This window comes from Rosa rugosa, chromosome 5 (genome assembly GCF_958449725.1).
Source record: "Rosa rugosa chromosome 5, drRosRugo1.1, whole genome shotgun sequence".
In the NCBI taxonomy this organism is placed as follows: domain Eukaryota; kingdom Viridiplantae; phylum Streptophyta; class Magnoliopsida; order Rosales; family Rosaceae; genus Rosa; species Rosa rugosa.
In genome coordinates this window covers 10,025,258-10,036,187 of record NC_084824.1, presented here as the reverse complement: position 1 = coordinate 10,036,187, position 10,930 = coordinate 10,025,258, and the positions used below count along the sequence as shown (strand labels likewise).

The window sequence follows — 10,930 nt, the reverse complement described above, 5'->3', positions numbered from 1 at the left end:
CAACAAGCCGTGAGCAATCTCATCCACTTGCTCCTGCTTCAAGTAAACCACACTACCAAATCCCTCTCTGGCATCTCATTAAACATCCTTGCTGCCTCACTTATATGCCCAAACTTCGAGTACAAATCAATCACTGCATTACAAACCTCATTCACAAAATCCAAACCTGTCTTACAACAGTATGAATGAAGCACCTTTCCCACAATAAACCCATCCAGTTCCACACACCCAGAAACCAAAACAACCAAAGTAACATAATTCGGCTTCAACTCCAAACCAAAAGAGCAATCCAAAATTTTCTTGAACAAACCAACCCCCTCATCCAACATATCATTCTTCACAAACCCAGATACCATACCATTAACAGTAACAACCGTTCTCTGAGGCATTATATCAAACACCCTACACGCATACCCAATCAAACTCTCGGAACACGAATACAAATTCAATATACTGTTCCACAAATTCACATTATAATCCAAACCAATCCTAACAACATGACAATGTACAGCTTTCCCTTCTCGGGTAGCCATTAATTTGTTACAGGCTTTAACCAAAGAAGCATGTACATAAAGATCAAGAACATGAGATGTACACGACAGATGATTTAGGCTTGGTGTCGAGCCAGCCGATGATGGAGTCATCGGCCTTCATGAAGTCACCGCGGACGGCGTTTTGGGCTTTTGGGTTCTTGAATAGAGGACCGACTGCCTTGATTGGGCACAAACGAGACATGTACTCGATGATCTCGCTCTCAAGCTCTTGGAAAGTGTCCATCAATATGCAGAAGGGCTTGTCCAAGTTCCTGTACTGCCCCAATATTGCCCTCCTCAAAAACGGGTAGGGGGTAGTAGGATACAAGAAGCTGGGCACCTCATCGTACTTCAACAGAGGCATAGATGGAATCTGAACATCGCAAAACATGTCTGATTCCGAAGGAAAGGGGACCAAGCCATGGTAGTAGTCGGCAGGCTGGTCGGCATCCCAATCCCAATTTCAATTTCAATTTTTGGATCCTCGATTTTTGGACCTTCGTCGGCATCGTCGGCAGGCTGGGAGTGAAGGTCGGTAAAGGCAGAGGGAGGTGTTCGAGCGGCGGAGGAGGAGCCAGTTGCTCAGTGGCGGTGGAGTCCAGTGGTCGCTGAAGGCAGAAAGCAAGAAGAAGAAAGAAAGAAATATCGAAGAAGAAGAAGAAGAAGAAAAAGAAAAAAAAAAAAAAAAAGGGAAAAAAATAAAATTTGAGGGTAAATCGGTCTTTTTATCTTTATTTAGTGACTCACGTGCATCGCACGTGCAAAATTTAACTGTTCCATGACGGAAATTGGTCGTAGGTATCACATTGATACGAAATAATGAATCCAGGTATCACATTGATAACATTCAGAGTTCAGGTATCATTTTGAAAGTCACCAAAGTGTCCAGACACCGTTGGTGAATTTTTCCCTTATATCTTATCTCTTTTCCTTACTAGTTGCTATTAGTCTCCATCATCCTAACTGTATGTGAGTGATAGATGATGTTCGTATAAGACACCAGTGACGTTGTGTTTTTTCGACTTTTGGATTTTTATTCCGGAGAAATTTAATGTATATATATTAATGTTATAATAATAATAATAATAAATATGACTTTTCTTGATGTGCTTGGGAATTATTGAAGACTAATCCTTTACACTGAGAATGTACGGTATGCCATATTGCCAACGGATCACTTCTTTATAATAGTTTAATTTACTCTCATCATGCATTGAAAATGTTGGGGCCCAGTGGGTCCCGTGACCCACTGATTTTTTTTTTTTTTTTAAATTCGGAATAGACAGCCAACGTACATATTATATGCTTGTTTGAAAAACTATCATGTGGTAGGCCTAGTAGGCCTAGCCCTGTGGGATCTGTTTTAGTCATCAACAATTTGGTCTAGGTTCGAAACTCACTAGTTGGTTTTTTTTGTTTGGGTCTGAATATTTTATATGTAATACATATTATTCTTTTGGATATTTAAGTTATTAACACTTAGTTCTACTTTTGAATTAATTTTCAAAAAAATTAATATAGTTATAAAAATTTAATATAGTTATTAGCTTATTGCTTTAGACAATTTACAACAAATTATTTCAATTTTTTTTAATGAAATATTGATATTTTATAAGTGTCCCATTTAAAATTAAATTCTGACTCCGCCACTGAATGATACGTATGATGAAAGACTTGGGATTGAAGATGGGTAATCCTGCCACTACACCCACTGAAGAAGCTACTTTTTGTTTTTTTTTTGTTATTGACATTTCATAATCACGCTTAATAGATTTCAATTTGAATATTTGATTTTCAGATTCCTCGTTCCTTAATTAAAATTCTGCCAAATTTGCGCGGATCTTTCCAATGGCTCTTATTCTTTTTCTTTTGTCATCGTTTGTAAATTTGCTCCTTATTCTACTTTGATTTAAATAGGATTTGCCCGTTAGTCTCTCTGGGTCCAAACCTGGTAGTGTATAATAGGGGATTTTTTTTTTTTTAGATGAACAGAGAATGGGTTAGCAGATGTCCAAAATCCTATTAAATTTTATTAAAAAGTAGAGAAAAAGGATAACATGCATGGACGAAGAAGTTCTCCACCTTTTATTAGCAAAATCCTATTAGCAGATGTCCCTTTGGGTGATTGCTCCTTTTATCTCTTTGTGGATCTCTCTACCTTTTATTTTCTTCTAGAATTCTGGTTTCTTTGGTGGATGAAGAAGTTCTCCAATAGTCCAATGCAGAGACGATCTAACAGGTTGTTTGTTTTTTTCTTTTGTATTTGGATTAAAGTTGTGTTCATCATTTGGATGTAGTCAGCGGTTTTCCAAGATTTCTTGATCTTTTCATATCGGGCAGCTTGGTGTACTCTTAATGACGGTCGTCAGACGTTGTCACAGTGTTGTTTTTTTTGGTCGGGATGCAGTTTCGGCTTGCCTGGTTTGAGCTATGGACACTTTTTTTTTTTTTTACTTCCTCTGTTTATTATGTATCATATAATATAATAATAATATAACTTCCATTCTCCTGAACTTTTATTTACCCAAATTTTCTGAATTTAAAATTTATAGAAAACTCTCCATCGTCATCAAACAAGCGGTTTGGTTCAAAACTACATGAAGATCAACAGTTGATAGTTGTAGCTCCCATAGTTAGCTTGCATGTACTCATTGGTTAATTATCAATCCACTGGTTAATTGATTGGGTAGCTAGGGTTTACAAATCCTTATAATTAAAGTTCATAAGGATCAAAGCTGAGTCATATCAACACATCATGATCACCCCAATGGTATTAATCGCAATCACTAGTTTTTCAAAACTTGTAATAAGTAATGAGACATCTTCATAATTAAACTCAAGTAGGGTAGTTCACAATTGCCAATCAATCTCTTTTGTTATAATAAGCAAATTTATGTGGTGTACATTCTATACCTTGTGAATTATGAAGAATGATCGAGATTTTGCTCACTTAGTGGTGTACATTCTATACCTTGTAAAATTTATACCTTTTGCTCACTTAGTAAAGATCGAGATTGACATATGTGAGTTCTTTTATGTCAATCTCGATTTTTACTAAGTGAGCAAAGATATAATGACTAAATGAGAACAATATATAACAGAGTCTAAAGACAAATAAATTAAAGCAAATTAAGATGAGTTCGTGCGAATAGAGTAGCCATAAGTATACTCTTCGCTGATAATATTAGTAAATTATGGCTCCGTGTGAGCAATATCTTTCCAGCATGTCACCACCTTTATAAAGCGACTAGAGTAGTCAGAAATGCACTTTTCGCTGATTGGGGCATGTTAGAATATATATATATATATATATATATATATATATATATATATATATATATATATATATATATATATATATATATAAAGACTCTCGTTATTATCTTAGGATGTTCTTCTTATGCTTATTGTAATTCAAGGTTCAAGTATTATGTTCCCCATGTATTCTGAGGTTTCATTAATGACTAAGACTTGAAGACAGCCGTACCTATTTCAAAAATGATGAGTTCATGCATGATGCACCTGATGAGTCATCACTAATAATGCATGTAGCTGGTGATTAATTATTTACGGGGTATATGTTCTGAAACTACGCCAGTTCATCCAGGAGGTGGAATTAAGAACCTACGTAGTACGTAATTACATCTAACATCATGTCAAACTGAAGAGGGTAACAGTTGTTTTTGGATGTCAAACTTTCCTGAAAATGATCATTGGCAAAGGTCATTTTAGTATCATTGTTTATTTGTTCATAAATCTGAAGGGTTAGGATAACTAAAAAGATAAAAGAGAATTAGATCCTTGGCTCTTGGGGTTGTTTCTACTGACTACGGTCGATAATGAACATCCGAAGCCGCATTGAATGTTGGGAGTCGTTTTAAGTAAACCACGGCAGACGAAGAAAAACTGCTCCATTCCCAACTATATTAGTGATATAACCTTGTACAATTAAAATTTTTTCCCACTCCCACCGCCGGCGAACTCCCTCATCCTCTTTGCTGTGGGGAGTGGTGTTTGGACTGGGCCTCTGTTCCTGGGCCCTGGTGGTGTTTTTATGTTTCAAGTTGTGTTGGTTTTAGTTGTTTGTTTATCGTTGTTATTTTGTTGATAATAAGTCTCTGCCATGATTTGGTAGGACGGCGTGGGCTTTGTGCCGGTCTATGCACCTTGTGTGTCTTGTTTGCTCTAGGTAGGCGGCTAGTTCCTTGCTTGGTCAAATGGTCGCTGCCTCCTAGTGGTAGGGTGAAACTTAGTGTCACTGGATGTATTTTCCAGTGGCAACATGATAGGAAAGTTGTGAGTATGAAAATTATGCTATGCTGTAATCAAGGTGCAGATCGAGTTATCTTTCCGTTGTGTCACTGCTGTAAAGCAAATAGAGTCGCCTGTAAAGCGCTCTTTGCTAGATGGTGCGTAATTGAATACAATTGTTTAGTAGAGAGTCATGATATTATTTCAGGGTGTTCTCTAGGTGCCTATTGTAATCCGGGGTTTAGGCTCAATGTCCCCCCCTTGTATTCTACAGTTTCATTAATCAAGACTTGAGGGCAGCCGCACCAGCCCTTTATTAAAAAAAAAAAAAAAAAATTTCCCAACTTGGATCGTTTGAGAAATCTTAATTTTTTTCGCTGAAACATTATTGTTGCAGGTTTGATCCTCTTACAGGGACATCATTAAACCTTTTTTTTTATTTATCATACAAGCCTAATCACATAAAACTCTAACCCTTTATATTCAGTCAAATTACAATGCCACCATCGTTTTCTTCCAAGTATAACAAAGGCTTAAAGTCAGTAATGTTCTGACTGGGTGGATCGCGAGCTTACCACTGCGGGTGGTGGTGGGCGCTGCACTAGTGTAGTGACTTTATAAAGTGAAAAGAGAGAGGCGGAGTTTAGGGTATTTAGAGAAATGAACGTAATAGTGTAGTAATTGGGCTTCAGATTATACAGGATTTTTTTTATAAGCGTCGTTAGAGGGTTTTAACATATATAGTTGCCCCTCTAGAATGCATTACGAGTTATGACTTGTGAGTACGTACCCAAAAATTGACGTGGTAAGCAATAGCTAGAAGCCTTACCCGATTAATATCTCTGCTGATTTATGGGCAACAACACAAAAGTAGTTAGTAGAACAGAAACCCAGCGAGCTACCAAATTAACCAGTCAAAGCTTTTGCCTTTTCCTGGAATCTATGCTTGTACGACGTAATTTTATAAGTCTAGCTTTTATCAGATTGATGTACTCTCTGAGATAGTTACGCTTATTATTAATTGATTTAATCTGTTGAAGAGATGAGAGTGTCATTTATACCTTCTAGATTCATATTCACATCATTGTATGTCTGGAATTATGTACAGGCCTGCAGAAAACAATCTTTTTTCTGTTTTGTATAGTATTTGGAGTTATCGTTTAGTCTTGTATCCAAAAAAAGTTATCGTTTAGTCCATGGTTACTCTGGTGCAAGAAATGAATCCACAGTATTATTAGAAACAATAATATATTAGTCAAGGATTGATATCAATGAATCAAAGGGAGTGGCTGGCTAGCCGAGTAGCTCTCGTTTCAACTCAGAGCTCATTCCTCATTCCATGGGCGACAAAGTTTGTGCCTGCTACTGCTAGCTGTTGATACATATATTCAATAATTATTCTAATTTTAATTTTGTCTCTCATCCAGATGATGAAGTAAGGCAAACTACACAATAGTTTAACTCTATAGACCCGGCCATGCCACATGAAATATTGATAAGCTTGTCATTTATATTAGTGCCTTCACTGTTGTCGCATATACACAGCATGTATGTATCCATTTGTCAAAATTTCCAGCTCCATTTTTCGATTTTGATAAGGACAAGCACATCGTTTTAGTTTTTCTTGTAAATTTTTGGATTAAATACTTGTTACTCAAACTTTTGTCTGAAAAACAGTTTAGTCATTCGTCTTTCAAATTAAACTGATAGTCCTTATTCTTTTTAATTCTCACACAATAGGTCCAAAACATGTCTAAAATGACTATTCTACCCCCAATATCATTTTTTAATTTTTTTCTCTCTCTTTTTTCAATTTCTCTCTCTTTATTTATTTATTTTTTCTGCTTTTCTCTCTCTCCCTCTCCACCGATCGATCTTGTCCTCCTCACTACTCTCTATAATTTCCCATCTCTTTCGTTTTTACTGGTGTGGTCCCACCCCTTACACACTCGTGATTACATTCTCATCTTCATCTTCTTCTTCAACGTACCCACCACTAAATGGGTCTTTGTCTTCCTCGCCACTACTGACAATGTCCCAACGGATTCGCGATCTTGGCGCTGCGGATATTGATCTCAAGAGCGGGGACCTCGTGAATTGCTGGATCGAATTCGGCGGGTCGAGTCGGGTCTTCAACATATTCGTTTCGTATTCAAATCTCAAACCCAGAGACCCGCTCTGTTAGTTCCCTCTCGATCTTGATCAGTACGTCAACAACTTCATGTACGTCGGGTTTTCCGGGTCGGCCCAGGGAAGCACCGAAATCCACAGCGTTGACTGGTGGAGCTTCAGCTCGTTTTTCGATTCAACTCCCTCAACCGGCTCAGCAGCACCGCCGCCTCCGACGACTACTCTGATGAACCCAACCACCAACTCAGTCAAATCTCCACCGCCTTCTTTGGCTCCAACTGGCTCGGCTTCAGCTTCTAGTACTAGTACTACACAGAAGAACAATAAGTCTTCTTGCCATAACCAGCTTTGCAAGCAAGGTCCGGGAGCTGTTGCTGGTGTGGTCACAGCTGGGGCTTTCATTTTGGCAGCTGAATCCGGAAAAAGAAAGCGATGATCAGAAGAAGGGTCAACCGACGGTGTCTCTTCTAACATTACGAGATTGCCTTTCAGTTAGTTCTTCAACTTTTCCGGCTAGTTTTATCAATTGTTTATAATCTGGTAGTTTTAGTGTGTTGTTATTGCTCGATTTGATCTGGGTGTTTCTGATCATTCGTAATATGTTGGATGATGATAGTGAGGTGGCTTATTGGTGGGAGTTGTGGAGGATGAGGAGGAGGAGAGGTGGCTGAGCTTAGTGGGGACGACGACGACGGAGGTGGAGATGGAATTGTGGCGGCGGAGCTTCCATGAGGGGTGGAGGGGGCCTACCAAGCACTGCAGAGTGGTAGTGAGTGCGGTGGATCGAGAGGATAAACTCGAGGTCGGATACGAGCTTGGAGAGAGAGAGAGAGAACCAGCCAGAAAAAAAATAAAAATAAAAAAGAGAAAAAAAAAAGAGAGAAAAATTTAAAGAAGAGAGAAAAAATAAAAAAAAAGGATCTTTGGGGGTAGAATAGTCATTTTAGACCTGTTGTGGACCTGTTGTGTGAGAATTAGAGAGAATAAGGACTATCCAGTTTAATTTGAAAGGCGAGGGACTAAACTGTTTTTCAGGCAATAGTTTGAGGAGTAACAAGTATTTAATCCTAAATTTTTTATGTGTATGAATGAGAAATGAGACGTAATCTGTAAGTCGGGCTCTATAATGAAGGAGATGTTCTCACTTTATTTTCTTCTTTCATTTTGGTGTTCAAATATATAGCAACTAGTAAAGTAGCTACAGCTTTCAGTCTGCACTTAATTGTCCAAATGTCAACCTAAAGCTTTCAAATGGCCATTGTGCAAAAATGTCTACATGTATATATCAGATATGCTGTATGAAATGAAATACATATTAAAAACATGTATAGTTCCAGATGGTCATCCATGCATTATCTTATATATGTTAACCATAACAAGTCGGGGGATGAAGATGAAGAACAAGAAACAGTTCTTTCACTAATTATTATACATTGATCTTGAACAAGTTTTTTTTTTTTGAATAGGATTTGATGTTATTAGATATCAAAGCCATGAAAACAGGACAGAGTCTAACAAAACTTACATAAGAAATCCGGTAAAACCAAATAAACCTATTTAAGCCAATACTAAACTAATTAAAGTCTAAAGGGACGCTTGCTGGAAAAAGCAAGCCTAAACAAGCAAGAACAACCTCGCTATTCTAAGGAAAAATCATTCATCTAGTCTAATCTTCCAGCACGCACTTGTGGTACAAATAATGACTAGAAACATCTTAAAATAACTCATAGAGATTACTCCAACTTTAGAAGGCTTATAACCAGATGTCTAATAGTAGAGAAACTTAAGAAGATGCTAACTCCTTCCCAATAGAGTTGGAGCGAACACCGTCCTCAGCCTCCTCAAGAGCCAACAACCTCGGCAACAGGCTTATTGCAATACAAGATATGAGGAATAATATAGAATATACATCTTTGCACTTTTAAACTTACACGCAAAAGCTCATTAATTACATATTACATTTTTCACACAAGTTGGAAAGAATTTGAGATGGCTGCAAATATTTATCACAAACATATAAACTATCACCTCTAATATCATATATTAATAAATATATTAATAACGTAGATCGACAGTTAAATAACATAATATACTAGATTGTTCACCGGATAAGATTTCATTTTTTAGGAATTAATCGAGGCCTTGGCATTCTTTGAACTCGGGGTGGGTGAAACATACTTGAGAAGCTCCTCGTCCGTCTCGAATTTTTCCATGTCTTCCTCCAACAGATTGATCCATGCCTCAACTCCGTCCCCTACTTTGGTGTCAAAGAAACTGACCAAGTTCTTGAACGTAAAGCTGGCAGAACCAACATAAACAGGCTTCCCCCATCCAAAATCAGCATCGTAGATCGGAAACCTACACAGACTCGTGAAGCTAAACGACACCACCTCTCCTCGTTTCACCTCCTCCGAAAAGCTCCTCAAGAAGCTCAAGTGTTCGTCACCCTCTTGCAGTTTCTTTATGTACTCTTTGTCTACTTGCTTAATGGCCTCCCTGACGTGATTAACCACCCCATGAAGCGTCCCGTCTTTCGGGTCAACGGGTACGGGCGGCACCGCAATGGCGGTTCGGGTCACGTTTCCGAATGTGTACTCCGGAAGTGGTGGCTCCATTCTCGTGCGGAGGTTCACAGCATGAGAAACAGTGTACGTCGCGTTGGTGGTGACGCCATCTCGTTGAATGCCGGTGCATGATGCTATGTAGCGGCTCCATATGAAGGCTGATAGGGCTTCAACACGAGTGGGGCGTCTGGACATGTCGATGCATTTGGCTCGGATGGCCTGAACCATTGGAGCGTCGAAGACGAAGCGTTTTGTTGAGATGTTTTGCTTTATGATTCCGCTGCGGTGTTGGTAGAATCCGGACAAGTCCTTTTGGGGGAAGTACTTGTCTGAGACGAACTCGGGAGGGTGAATATCGTTGCCCTCCCCACGAGCCTCAGCGGCCAGGCAATTGAGGAACGTGAAGTAGGAGAGGGCGTCCCCGACCTTGTGGGACATCCCCATGGCGATGCTCATGCCGCCGCAAGCGAAGAAGGTGACCTGGAAGCACACGGGAAGCTCATGAGCTGCGTCTAGCTCGAAAGGGAGGAACTTGTTGAAGTCCTTGGGGTTTGGGCTGTTGATGATGTCAGAGATTTTGCAGTCGGTCTTGGCTTCGACGTAGTAGGCTCCTTCGTCGTTGCAATCGACGTATTGGGTTCCGTGGACTCTTCCGGCTAGCGGGTAGAACTTGACTAAGGTGTCGGATAAGGCCTTCTTGATTTTGCTGCATCGCTGTTCGTGGATGGAAATGAGGTCCAGGTCGTTGTGGTCGGGTTCTTTCGGGTAGAAGAGGACCATGGGCATGAAGATTGGGGGCTGGATTTGGTCAAGGTAGGAGAGCTTGTGGTGGCGGAGGTGGTCAGGGGTTGGAGATGAGGGTTTGATTGTCTCTGTTGATAGAACCTCCACTTGAAACTTCATGCTGTTGTTTGTTCGGGAACCTTTTTTTTTTTTCCTTTCTTTTGTCAGAAGGGGTAGTAGTACCGTTGGATATGTGAGGAAATGCTGAGGGGATAATGCCAATTATTGCCAAGATAGTTGTGTTTATATAGAGCTGGTGATGGATGCTCCTTCAAGCTAAAGCCTAGAGAAATGTAAGAAAGTCAAACAAATCGATTTCGATATTGGTTCTAAAATATTTATTCCACAGGGACTATCAATATGTTTCCTCGGTTCTTATTTGAGAGAAAAAAAGAAAAGAATACATATGATAATTTTTTTTTTTTTTTAGCTAAAAGATCGTGGATAGGAGAGGAAAAAGTCTCCCTATCACACAAACGAAATTGAGGCAGACCTCTAACGTCACTATTAAATACGACACGATAAAATGTGGAGGATCATCTCACCACACCAAATTAGAACAAGACGTACCATGATTTATTTGCCAACGCATATGATAATTATGTTTATTAAATTAAAGTTTTTCTGACTTTGAAATTGCTGGTATATATAAAACCTTTTTAAGTGCTG

The 10,930-nt window shown here is 39.1% G+C and overlaps 2 protein-coding genes across 2 annotated transcripts in view; both read right to left on the bottom strand.

The window, feature by feature from the left end:
- Positions 1-924, bottom strand: part of LOC133711171 (pentatricopeptide repeat-containing protein At4g19191, mitochondrial-like) — a 2,534-nt gene extending 1,610 nt beyond the window's left edge. The window contains exons 1-2 of the mRNA XM_062137332.1: positions 596-924; positions 57-453 (exon numbers count right to left, since the gene is read on the bottom strand). Of these exons, the coding sequence (XP_061993316.1) occupies positions 57-453; positions 596-924 (726 nt within the window). The remainder of the gene's footprint in view (positions 1-56; positions 454-595) is intronic.
- A 7,877-nt stretch (positions 925-8,801) lies between these two features.
- LOC133709087 (stemmadenine O-acetyltransferase-like) lies at positions 8,802-10,503 on the bottom strand. Its single transcript, XM_062134699.1, has one exon. The coding sequence runs from the start codon at positions 10,379-10,381 to the stop codon at positions 9,038-9,040; it is 1,344 nt and encodes a 447-aa protein (XP_061990683.1). The 5' UTR covers positions 10,382-10,503; the 3' UTR covers positions 8,802-9,037.
- Between the last annotated feature and the right edge of the window lie 427 nt (positions 10,504-10,930).